Below are 12860 nucleotides of genomic sequence, written 5' to 3'. Positions count from 1 at the left end.
TCCACAGCCGAACCGAAGGCCCGAAGTCCCGAAAATTCAAAACCCATTTCTGGACTCTTTGTGAAACTTGAGAACACTCGACGATTAAGCAAAACAAAAAAGCAGGAGGAAGCCCAAAACTGGGAAGAGGGTCTGGGCCGTGTCAGGAGTTCACACAAAACTTGTGAAGTTCCCCCGATCCTTGGAGTGAAGTGGCTTGCAGTGGAGTGGCCTGGGCATCCCGATCCCAGGCCCAGGTCCTATCCCTATCCCTATCCCTATCCCTATCCCCGGGAATACGCGATTCTTGCGGAATGCAAGGCGGCGCCGGAAGCCGCTCAGACAGCCCCGACCAATTAGCCCGTCGCATTTGTCCAGCTGCACTCGGCAGCCGGACTAACCCACAACTGCGCAGGAATCAGGGCCAGTCCCTGACCTTAATCCAGTCAGGGGCGTTACGTAAAGGTTGGCAGGGCCCCCAGTTTCTGCCAGCCGAGTTATAGACACACTGCAAGCCCCAACTAGTTTACTATATTCTAAGTTACTTTCTGTGGAGAATTCAAGCATTTTTCGTATTTATAACCACAGCCTATTATTGTTTATTAGCGTAATACAAGCCTAAATAATAATATTGCATAATATAATACATATATTCATATCATTTCACTTTATTGTAATATGTTATATGGTCCTCCATTCAAAGCGTTAAAAATCCCTCGGTAAGCCTAAAACATTGGAATGTCGAACCGTTTTATAAATATCAGGTGCCCATAGCCGAGATTATTCCAGGGCACACATATAGATCTAGATAGGCCACGTTAACTGCCCCGATTCGGGGCAGCAATCAGAGGCATGCAAGCGGCGTTACATAAACAATGAAAGGCTTTTAGGACCCGCAAATGGAGCCGCACGCAGGTGGGCTAATGAGCCAGGCATCGATTCGGAGTTGCTACTGTAGGGCCCGGCGTTATTCAGTCTGGGCGCTGACTTTGGACCGGATGCCAGGGCATCTGCTTTGAGTTCGATTCCAAGCCGCTGGGCGAGCGATGTTCCTGAAACGGAAATGCCGCAAGAGAAACGCCACCCGCCGGAGTCCCGGAGGCAGCGCGGCCTGCAGACACTGGTCATCTTTCGGCGCAGCCTCATCTACCAGACCAAGGAGTTCTTCCAGAACTCGACGCTCCACGGAGTGCGCTACATCGCCGAGACGGGCCGGCCCATCGGCGAGAAGTTCATGTGGTTCTGCTTCACGTCGATCGGCGCGGTCACCGCACTGGTCATCATCATGAGCCTCTGGGAGAAGTTCCAGACCAATCCGACCATCACGGGCCTGGACACCGACTTCCACAACCAGAACGTGGTCTTTCCCACCACCGTCGTCTGCCCGGAGGCGGCCTTCGACCACGAAAAGACCTACGAGAAGGTGTACAACACCCTGGCGTGAGTACTCCATATTAGCCAGTACAGTTGTGCTTGAAAACTATAGTTGCCCTATATTCACAAATTTAAACGACTTCCTTGTGTGGAAACTTTTCTACTTCACTATCGGGGGTATTACATCTTACTTTCCGTGCCTATCAAACCCGATTAGCAACTACGACGAGGCCCAGGCCCAAATGTACACCCCGTTCCTGCGCCTGCTGACCTCCCTGAACTTCGAGAGCATCCGGGACGCCAAGGTGCTGTCCCAGCCGATTCCGCAGAACCTGCTGGATGCGAAAACCATCCGGGAGTGGGCCTTCGAGGGGCACATCAGCTGCGAGAACACCTTCGTGTCCTGCAAGTACCGCGACGAGGAGATACCCTGCTGCGACCACTTCGAGCCCATCTACACGGAGCACGGCTTCTGCTACGCCTTCAACAGCAGGTTCAAGTCCACGGCCACGGAGGAGTGAGTATCACGGGGTCTGGCTAGGATCTGGCTTCTACAGGGTATCTGCTTTTGCACGCCTTATTGCAGCGTCAAGACAGGGGCACCTCACGACCTCTACGAAACGGACAAGAAGTGGGCGCTCTTCTTTGTGCCCAACAGCACCTCGAGTGTAAGTAGTCGCTAGCATCATACCGCGAATTCTTCAGTTCCAGGGGAACGAAGAGCTGTTGATCAGTTCAGTAACATTCGAGTGAAGCATTGTGGTCTCAAAATGATCTCGCGAACTCTTCAGTTTTTGGGCTCTTGAGAAGGGCTCTTCCTTATATGATGGTTTCTTCCCAAGCAGATCTTCATCTTCTCGAACGAGGAGTACTTCGGTTCGGACTTCAATGCGCAGATCGATTGGTCGGAGCCGCAGCTGGTGGAGGTGAGGATCTCCAAGAAGAACACCTACACCACGGACGACGCCCGCCAGCTGTCCATTGGCCAGCGGAAGTGCATCTTCAGCGACGAGGTGAAGCTGAACTACTTCCCGGACGCGTACACCTTCTCCTCCTGCATGAAGCAGTGCCGCATGAACAAGGCCATCAAGCTCTGCAAGTGCAACCCGCCCTTCTACAAGCCCATAGGTGGGAGCTCAGGGATCGCCAGTGCCATTTGACCTCACACCCCTCTGATCCTTGCAGCCAACGTGCCCATGTGCATGGTCAAGGACTTCGATTGCCTGGACGAATTCAAGACGAACATCACCAACATCAAGGACTGTCTGCAGTGCGAGCTCAGCTGCTCGAAGACGGTCTTCAACATAGACAAGCTCATCAAAATGTTAGCAGAGTCGAATGTTTTTCCAAGGAAGCTACCAAGCCTTGTCCATTTTTCAGAGTGGACCGACCAGAAGCCGAGGGAGTGCTGGTGGAGTTCCTCACCTGGCCTATCATCCGCTACAAACGAGAGGTCCTCTTCGGCTGGGTGGACCTGCTGGTGTCCTTCGGCGGCATCGCCAGTCTCTTTCTCGGCTTTTCGCTGCTCTCGGGTGTGGAGATCATCTACTACTTCACCCTGCGCGCCTGCTGTATGGTCTACAAAAACCGGGTGGGTTTCCCCTTTGATGCGGATAATATCCAACCTCAATACCTCGATTAATCGTAATTGCAGAAAGAGCTGTACGAGATCGAGGAGCAAATCCGTCTGGAACCACCCCCCAAAATAGACTTGAAACTCACCTTGAAATCGCACTCGAAGCCCAGAGTTGGGGATTTGCCCTCTTCGGCGGTGCTGAAGGTGAAACCAGCGGAGGAATCCACGGGTCAGCAGAATCCCCTGGGCGGATATCCCAGAAAACACGAAAAGGTACGTCCGTTGGAGTTACTAAAACTGATAGTTAAATAAAAACCTCCTTTCCAGGACTATGCGAACCGCACAAGGAACTATTATAAAACACCCAAGGTTCTACCCGACTATGGATATGCCAGTCACGCAAGAAGTCCCTGGACAACCTACGATCATTCGCAGTACATGCCCTAGCTCCTCGGAAATGTAGCAAACTTTTCAAATAAATTAAATCAAACTCTCCGCTTAAAATGCCATATTTAATTTATCAATCAACCAAGTGCATTAACCAACGAGCAAAAGATATATTAATATCCAAAAACCCTAAAAAATATTTCAAATATACGGCTTAAGAGGCATTGAATTCTTTTTAGATTTTGTTAATTTATATAATGGAAATATTATAATAGTTGCTTTAGGACCGAATATATTGCTTAGTATTGTTTTGAACACAGCTAACGCTGAAGAATCAATCAAACAATCAGCTTCCCATGCACCAGCCGCTGATGAAGGAGAACACTCGTAACACTGTCCTAAGTATATATTGTACCACCACCTATATGTGCACCTGCAATAAAGAAATAACCGATGGTGAAATACTCTCGACTGCCGCTGGAATGTTTCGATGGGCTTCGCTCCCAATTAAACTTCGGTTCAGTGCTGCATACTTAGCGGCGCCCTGGGTTCACTGCACCGCGGTGGTTGAAGGGGCGAGCTGGAGGGGGTGGGGCAAGCTAACCGCCGACCCACCCGCAAGCTCCCGTCTTCAGAGCCTGCTGCATCTGTGGCTCCCAGCCCGAATCCCGGACCCGAGCCCAAACCCACTCGCGAATTCGAATGCCCCGGCATTCAGCCGCAGCTCAGCAAAGGCGAAAGGCATTTTTCAGTTAACATCGTAGGGGCTCATTGTTAATTCCCCGCAGTGCTGCCTACTATGAGCCCAAAAATAGCTAGGAAGGATAGCTCCAGTATCCTGAATTATAAATAGTATGACCGGAGAGCAGGTTTTTACTCTGATTTAACTACTTTTCGCCGGAAATACAGTTGGAGTTAGTAGGTATCGAACAAGGTTGGCGGTTGCCCATTCCGCTGCTTGGCTGCCGCCACACAAACAGTGTACAACAGCTCCGAGATAATTATTAAAGATGCTTTGTAGAAAAATCGATGGAAAATTATGACCGAAGTATATACATATTAAATTTATAGGCTGTTGACAGCTCCCCATTCTGCTCGCGCTCTGCCGCCACGCACACAGTGCACCTCACCGACGGAAGAACCAGCTGAGTTAAGTAGCTATATTGACAGCACTGGCGCGGGCTGGAAGAGAGGGAGGGGGAGTGTGCAAGGGAGAGAGCAGGACAGACTCCGACAACGGCCAACAGGTGGAGCTGGGTGGTGGTCGCAGTTGTAATTGCAGTTGTAAGCCGCGTAGTACGCAGCGAACCCCGCTTTTCCGCTTTTCCGCTGTTCCGGGTGGCCGGGTGGCCGGGTGGCCGGGTGGCCGGGTGGCCGGGCCGTGTGCTCCGCCAGCCGCGCATTCAATTTGCACGACTTCCCCACCACCATTTGCATAGTTCTGTGAATGAAACCGCCGCATAGTTTGTGTTTTTCAGCGCCTGGCGAAGAGGAGGCGGCTCCAGGGCCGGGATTAAGAAGCAACGATCGCTTTATGACCCCGCCGCCGAGGATTAAAAGCCAGCGCGCCGTTTAAAGGGGAAGTAAACAGGAATAAATAAACAATCAGAACATAAATAAAAAGAAGTCGGCCCGAGTGAGCCGACAAAAAACAAAAAACAATTAGTGCCTGTTAACTGTTTAACGGGCTTGTTGACAATGTACACACGCCCACACATGAGTAAGGGCTCATACATGGATGCACGGAGAAAAATAATGGCTAGCCTCTCATATCTAGAAAATATTTCATTTTAGCCTTATGGAAGAGTAGTACTCGAGCTAGGAAGAAAGTCTTGTCCCCTCTTTATAAATTAGTTGGCTAAAATATTTACCAAAATAAGTGTATGAGTGTTAAAAGTATTTCTAATGTATTTTGAAAATCATTAGATTTACAAAAAAGCGGAGAAAACGGGAAAAGTGACTTAGAATTCGCTTTCCCATTTATTTATGCCAGTGCAATCGCATGCATAAATAAATTTGGCAAACCTAATTGAAATAAGCGGGTGGAGAGTGCTGTTTGCATACCCCTGAAAAGGACAACAAATTACCAAATCTCCTGCCTTCGCTTTTCCCCCTTTTCCCGCCAAAACTGCGGAAAAAGGGGAAAGAACAAGGAAACTCTTTTCCGCATTCCGTTTGGAGAGCTCTTGTGTGCCGGATTTTCGATTTGCATTTCTGAAACGGCCCATAAAAGTGCTAAAACTAATGAAACGGCTTTGACTCAGTTGATGGCCTTCGCCGGGTTGTTAAAAACTAATTAAACAATTAAGAATTAGCTGGGGGAAAGGTGTGGGCACTTCCATTCCCAGGCTTTCCATTTTTAACGGCGATTCGCTTGGGTTTCCTGGTTGCTTGAGCTTGGCAGATACAGATACAGTGTCTGGCCATGGCGTATACGTAATATTGCAGAGGCAACAACCAAATAGGCTGACCTTTTGTATTTTTTGTGTTATTTTTTAGGTAACTATGTATACATATTTTATAAGCATTTTAATGTGGTTTACTATGCTAACCAGAAAGCCGAGGAGCAAGTAATAGTCAAGTAATAGTTGAAATGTGGACGGGCACCGGAACCGGAAGTTCTGTACAGTGTGCTCTGGCTTCCGCAAAAACAAAAAACGCGAAACAGGGCGGCAAACAAATGAGCAGACGCGGTGGGCGTGGCTGACAGCCGGCTTCATTAAGACGGCCAGGATAATGCAGAAATGAAGACACAAATGCCACGGAGGGCGGGGAAGTGTCGCAGTCGCCAAAGTTTTCCGGCCAGACGGAACTGCACATCAGGCCTGTTGTGGGGGACCTTTACGAGCCGAGCATTCGATGAATTTATTGAATTAGATCCCCGGCCGCAGGGAAACCAGGGAAAGTGGGAAATAATCTGGGGCTACTCCTCGCTACCCATCTGTCCTTTGAAGCGGAAAAATATTATCTTTTCCTTGTTGAGAATCATATGACAAGGCAGCTAAATTTACTTAAATCCAACTTACTTTACTTTTTACTGCTTCAGTTTTAACGTCCTTTTGATTTTTGAACAGCATTGTTTGTGCCTCCAGAAAGTTCCTGGTTCCTTGAGATTTTCCGATCTCTTGAAGCCCTTTGCATTTCTGATTGCATTTTCCGCTGGCCCTTTGATTGCATTCGACTTCTGGCTCAGAAGGGGCAGCTCAGCCCCTTCACGCCCTTCCCCCGTTGCCACCCCCTCCGCCGCCACAATATTGTCCTTTTGCCTGAAACCGAAAAGCTGGAAAGTTTTGGCCCGCAACGTAGCCATAAAGTAAGTGCAGTGCCAAAAACAAGGGCCGAGGCCTCTCGAGTGTCCGACCGCAGGCCTGTGTGCGTGAGTATCTGAGTGCGGCGTATCTGTGTGCGGCGTGTCCGCGCGTGTGTGTGTTGATGCGTGTGCCTGTGATCTGCTGGCTGCGATTAGAAAATGATTTACACCTCTGCTGCAGAAGGGGAGTGGGGCCGAGCTGGGCCTTTCGACGTCTGCGAAACTGGTTGGCCAGGAGCCGCTGCTGGGTCGGCTCCTCTTCCGCGGGCTGTGTGCAATTGCACATTTTATTATTATTAACGTTAATGTCGCCCCTGGGACGGCACTAACGCCCGGCTCCACATAAAAGGCGCTTATTAATAAGAAATTGCAATAAACTACAAGATGCAGCACACTCTGCCGTCCGTTGCTGCACTCGACGGATTTCGGTGGCAGTCTGCGGGCCTAAGCTACACTAGTCAGCATGGGAAGTGTACCTCTACGTTCCCGAGCACATAGGAAAAGTATTTTTACGCAGTTCCATAAATAAAGTAGGTTGTTTGGGGAACCAAGTTATACAAAGGAAATATGCCTTTGCTACTTATGTTCCATTTTCAATTAGCAGCACATATATTTTTACATTTTGGTATTATTTTTGTTTACTTGGCTACTTACTTGTTATGTTTTTAGTAGCCACTGTTCTCAACTAGGATGCTAGCCTGTAATATTGTACCTTGCTTCTTCGAACTCCGATTCTCCCAGTGTACTCGGGCACGCTGGCGCCTAAGGAGCAACAGCTGGTGCGCGAGTGGCAGAGAACGACGGAAGAGAGAGAGCCAGGGAAAGAGAGATCCCAGCCGGCGAATGCGAGGCAAAAACAAAGGGCGGCGGGAGAAGCTCTGCGGAACAGCTGGCGAAGAAAGTCGCTCTCTTCATCCGCTCTTTCCTTGGCCCTCTCCCCATCCAGCTTAACCCTTGTGCATCCTTGCTGAGAGTAAATCAAGCGGTCCACGTATTTTATTAAGTTGGAAACCAGTAATAAAGTAGGAAGCTCGCTGCCAGCTGCAGCTCACACACACACACACGGCACTCTCCTGCGGCGCTGGGGTTGCTGTTGTTGCACTGCCTCCTGCACACGCGAAAATGCAAAAGTTCCAGGAGCGGACTCAGCTGCTTGGGGCCTAGAACGGCAAGAGATAGGCTTAGGAATTACAATGCTAAAAAAGCGGAAAAACATATACATACTTCTTTTCCCAATTTAAAAAGTTCTGTGTGCCAGCCTCAGCACATACATTTAATTGCTAGAACTAGCTTTTTGTGTGCTTGATTAATTTTCTATACAGTTCTATAAATACAGAAACAAAGCAATCGAGTTGAATTGCAATCATAGAATACTGAATAGATAATTCGTGTTTCAAAATCTATTGCCTACTTAGTCGGGCCTTGAATGATAACCAGTCAATACTTTTCGAACACAATTCTGATGGCCCCTTTTGAGCTGATCCGTACCTGCTCACTCTCCCGCTCTCCCCTCGATCCCACTCTTCGTAGGCCCAAAACGTGCGCCTAACAAAATGCCGGTTTAAGTTTTACGTTGTTCGGCGTATACGTAATGCGAGGCAGAGGCAGAGAGCGTGCGAGAGAGACAGAGAAGGCGACAAAGAGCGCGCGCGTCGCTAGTTGCCTTTCGTCTGATTGGAACCCCAAACTCCAATTCAAGCTCCAACTCCTACTACAACTACAACTCCACTGCATCAGCTTGTTGTTGTTGCTGCCACTGCTTTTGCTGCTTTTTGTTTTTGCTTCAGCTGGCAGTTCTTGTTCCTTTCCTTCTGCACTCCATTCGCACACACACTCGGGCGCACAGCAGCGGCCAAGGCAACGGTGCCTTGCACTCGCAAGTTTTAAATTTGTTTTTTAACAAGACTTTTATTAAATTCCTTCTGAAAGCGCGTAAAATACCATGCCAAATGTTAATATAAAAAACAATATTTATACCCCCTCTAATGTTACCATTGTATTATTTGGCATTCCTCAACTCACACACATTGTTAGTGCGCTTGCAGGCACTGGGAGCTCTCGCTGCTCGTGCACTACCCTCGTGCCCGCGCCTGTGGGAGCGAGCTGCACTGGCGGCGCTGCCGGCGTCGTCGTCGTGGGGACGTCGCTGCGTCCGTGGGATTCGCCCGCATTTGGATTTTGGTGCTGCTCGCGCGAGGACGTCTCCTCTCCCTGCCCAGCCTGGCGCTCTCCTCGAGCAGAGCGCAGTCCCACGAAGAGCGTCGCCCCGAGCCGCGATCAGAGGCCACAGCAGTTCTTACCACCTCACCAGTTCCCCGGAGAGCCGTGCAGCGGACGGAGTGAAACGTAATACTTCGGACCTAGTGCGTGCGTGTGTGTGCGGGTCCCTTGGTTTCGTGGCTGCCCTCTTTTTTTGCGATTTTTGTTTATGTGCCAAACTAGTTTCGCGCTAATTGAATTTACTCGGCCGCCGTCTGCGATCGTCGCTGAAACGTAAGTGCAGGTCCTTCCGGCTCGCAGGGGTCGCGGGTGCCGCTGGACACTTGTGGTCACGTGGCAGGTGCCACCTGCGAGCAGCGGCCCGGCCGCCAAAATAGTTGCATCCGGAAAAGTGGTTCGAAAACGAGGTGGCCCCAAGTTGGTAGCCCCTAAGTTGGGCCCCAACTACACTGACAAAAATTGGCCCGGTAAACTTGTGAACTCAGTGCCTGTCATAATGCCTACAAAATCGTAAACCGAGGTAGAAAGTATTCGCTGGATGCTGTTATTAAGTTGTACGCTCCAAATTAATCCAAATTAGCCGTTACATTGAAATTGGATATTTAAAGTAAATAATAACAGCGGTGGATAAATGTGAAGTTAAAGTGAAATCCAAAATGCCTGGACCTGCTAATGTTATTGCTAACATGTTAACATGTTGCTAACAGAATGTTATTCCAACACACGTAATTTGTAAATGATTTCTACATTCTAATATCAGTTTACGCTGCATTGTCCTAAGTTTTCATTTAAAGCTCGTTTATTAGCTATTCACTGGGGAATAAGTTTCGCTGTTCACCCTTAACGTCTTTGAGGCACCTCCATAAAGTATAAATAAATGCCAGCGTTATGGATCTGTGGGTGGGAGTTCAGCCCTCTGTGCGCACTGCACTATTCCTAAGTTAACAACAAAAACTTGACTCTTTTGTCTCCCGAGCAAGTGGCTCGAAGCGTTGTCGCGTCGCCGTCAGCCGAATCCTTTGTTCCGTCCTTGGCCATTAGGATCTCCCTTAATTAAGATGGGCACGTGCAGTTTTGGCTCGGGATAGACCCATTGTTTAGGTATGGAGCTCGGGACTCCAATATTTTCAGGGTTTAGAAGTATAAAATGTTCCTAAAAAAAGAAATTCGGAAACCGGATTTTTGTATGGATAAAATTATTACATTTTCAAGATACGTATACTCGAAAATGTTCCTTTGAGCTGACAAACTCTTCCTGAAATGTACCCTGCGACGGGGGTTCAGGCGCACTCCTCACCTTTCAATTAGCCAGAAATTCTGAGCGAATCTAATTAGCTGGCGAGCCAGGGAGTGGCGGGTCAGGGGTGACGGGTCAGGGGTGACGGGTCAGGGGTGACGGGTCAGGAGTGACGGGTCGGGAGCGACGGGCCCTCTGATTTTCCGGCTGCCTGATTGCTCCAAAAAGCGATCGATCATCAAAGGAAGCGACCGCCGCGCACAAGGGCTGCAAAAAGTCAACAAGCGAAAACCAATCTGAAAAACACACGGTCAAAAGTCGAACTGTTCTGGCAGTTCCAGCAGAGGGTGCAGCAAAAAAGGGGCTCTGTCACCTAGACGTAGGACCAAAAGCCAGGTTAGCATTGGCAATTTGATTTCAATATAATACTTTATTAGTTTAAAAGCGTCTTGTTTCAACACATATACCTTATAAATCAAATATGACTCTATTAAATATTCGAGTAGTGGCTCAATCCCGATTACCACTGCTTTACTTAGCGAATTTAAAACCCTTAAAGCCACCGAAAAATGCCAGCAATTCGAGGGCCCTGCGCTGACTTCGCTTATTAACTAAAATAAATCCGTCCAACGGGAAGGCGCAGAGGGACAGGGCCGTTGGCCAAGTGCTACTGGCCAACTAGCTGGCCATTTCCCCGTTTTGCTTCTTTTGTGCTTTTCGCCTTGCTGCTGCTGCTTTATGTTTGCCTTTTATTTTGGCCACAAGTTCTAGTTAGTACGAGGCGGACGCAGGCGAGTTCATAGAGCCAAAAGAACCGGTCTTGGACAGTCGTCTAAATGTTTCTCTTGGCATTTGGCACTTGAAAAAACGAGTGCACAATTATACAGACTACACATTGTACCTTGGAAAGGTAGCTTAAACTAAAACTTTATGGTGTGCTACACCTTTTTTCATTAATCTTTGTTGTATGTTATTTGCTGCCGTTTTCTTAAGTAATGCATAAACTTAATAATATTTTTTTTATCCTGGTGGCTCCTTTTGCCAATTTGCACCAGCCTCAATATTTTTTTTCGGTGCACCTTTTTATCCCCGGCCAAGTCGGAGTCCGAGGCTTTTCGATGTCGATGCTGAAGGCCCACAAAATGTCTGGCTGTGTGTGCGCTAGTGGCTTCTTCCAGAGAGTATTCATTCCCAGAGGAATGTGTTAAAGTGTCTAAAGCTGTTTGCCCTCCCCCTCCCAAACCCCCCTCGAATCCCCCCTGCCCCCTGTCCAAAAGCCAAATAGAAAACTCTGCGCTCCAAGAGCAGCATAAGATACTAAGCCGAACGCATCAGAATGGCAACGGCGATTTATAAGATAGTCCGCGGAGCAGGGGAAAATGATATCAAATATCAATTTAATGTTCGTCTTAATTGAATTTTTTATCGCCCCAGCTCAATTTTGAAATATTAAATGTTACTTTATACTTTATACGTACTTTACGAACGCTTTTATTATTTTATAGTTTTTCAATCTTTATATGAAAGAAAGTACTTATTACCTAAAGCTTTTAGAAAGTTAAGTTAAAAACCGTCAAATATTTTTTGAACATATTTAATTTTCCACTAATTGCCGGTTCGAGACTGAAATTAATCCCAGCCTCTCAAAAAAGTGGTGAGGCCAAAAATCTTCATTGGCCATATTCAAGTAAATTGAGTTTGAAACTGCCTTGCCTCCCAGTCGGCTCTCCTTCGTTCTTGGCTTGTTTGATGATGACATAGTATTTGCTCAAGTTAATGGGAAAATGGGAAATGAGCTGGCTGTGGAGAGGACAGCGCTTGCCAAAAGTGTAAGTCTGCTTTTGGAGACACTCAAGGAGGAATAAGCAAGGAACAAATCAAGCTGTGGAATTTAAAATTGCAGTTGTTGTTTCCTGTTCAGAAAAACCATTGCTAAAATCGGACATGAAAATAGGGTAAAATGTTGACCCTCTTGTAAAGCAGAAATTGAAGTGTAGATTATGATAGAATTTAACCACGAGTTCACAGTGGTATCCCACTTAAAAATCGGGTTAAAATGTCTCAAGTTATGAAATATTGAAGTCCAGTTTTGGGATCCCATTCTAAAAACCATGGGAAACCAGAAAAATCGGACATGAAAATAGGCTAAAATTTTGACACCCTTGTAAATCAGAAATTGAAGTGTAGATTATGAGAGAATTTAACCACAAGCTCATAGAGGTATCACACTTCAAAATCGGGTTAAAATTACTCAAGTTATAAAATCTAGAAGTTCAGTTTTAGGTTCCGATTATAAAAACCATAAAACACGGAAAAATCGGACATGAAAATAGGCTAAAATTTTGACCCTCTTGTAAAGCAGAAATTGAAGTGTAGATTATAAGAGAATTTAACCACAAGTTCATAGAGGTATCACACTTTAAAATCGGTATAAAATTACTAAAGTTATGGAATCCAGAAGTGTAGTTTTGGGATCCCATTCTAAAAATCATTAGAAATACGGAAACATCGAACATGAAAATAGGCTAAAATTTTGACCCCCTTGTAAAGCAGAAATTGAAGTGTAGATTATGAGAGAATTTAACCACGAGTTTATAGAGGTATCACACTTCAAAATCGGGATAAAATTACTAAAGTTATGAAATCCAGAAGTGTAGTTTTGGGATCCCATTCAAAAAACCATGGGAAACCAGAAAAATCGGACATGAAAATAGGCTAAAATTTTGACACCCTTGTAAATCAGAAATTGAAGTGTAGATTATGAGAGAATTTAACCA

At 47.0% G+C, this 12860-nt stretch overlaps 2 protein-coding genes across 2 annotated transcripts in view; both read left to right on the top strand.

Moving 5' to 3' along the window:
- Positions 1–948: 948 nt before the first annotated feature.
- Positions 949–3540, top strand: LOC108023253 (sodium channel protein Nach). Its single transcript, XM_017092534.3, has 8 exons — positions 949–1419; positions 1571–1870; positions 1940–2021; positions 2199–2481; positions 2539–2677; positions 2734–2944; positions 3008–3202; positions 3257–3540. The coding sequence occupies exons 1-8, from the start codon at positions 1043–1045 to the stop codon at positions 3374–3376; spliced, it is 1707 nt and encodes a 568-aa protein (XP_016948023.1). The 5' UTR covers positions 949–1042; the 3' UTR covers positions 3377–3540.
- A 5271-nt stretch (positions 3541–8811) lies between these two features.
- Positions 8812–12860, top strand: part of LOC108023441 (rho guanine nucleotide exchange factor 10) — a 106679-nt gene continuing 102630 nt past the window's right edge. The window contains exon 1 of the mRNA XM_017092930.3: positions 8812–9119. The gene's annotated coding sequence lies outside the window, so the exon portion shown is untranslated. The remainder of the gene's footprint in view (positions 9120–12860) is intronic.

The sequence above is a fragment of the Drosophila biarmipes genome, chromosome X (assembly GCF_025231255.1).
Source record: "Drosophila biarmipes strain raj3 chromosome X, RU_DBia_V1.1, whole genome shotgun sequence".
In the NCBI taxonomy this organism is placed as follows: Eukaryota; Metazoa; Arthropoda; class Insecta; order Diptera; family Drosophilidae; genus Drosophila; species Drosophila biarmipes.
This window is presented reverse-complemented; position numbering and strand designations above follow the sequence as displayed.

Excerpts from the sequence above, each read along its gene's own strand:
- LOC108023253 (XM_017092534.3), top strand. The coding sequence starts at position 1,043 with ATGCCGCAAGAGAAACGCCACCCGCCGGAGTCCCGGAGGCAGCGCGGC. Across the intron at positions 2,022-2,198 it reads TGCCCAACAGCACCTCGAGT|ATCTTCATCTTCTCGAACGA; the intron begins GTAAGTAGTCGC and ends CTTCCCAAGCAG. Across the intron at positions 2,482-2,538 it reads GCCCTTCTACAAGCCCATAG|CCAACGTGCCCATGTGCATG; the intron begins GTGGGAGCTCAG and ends TGATCCTTGCAG.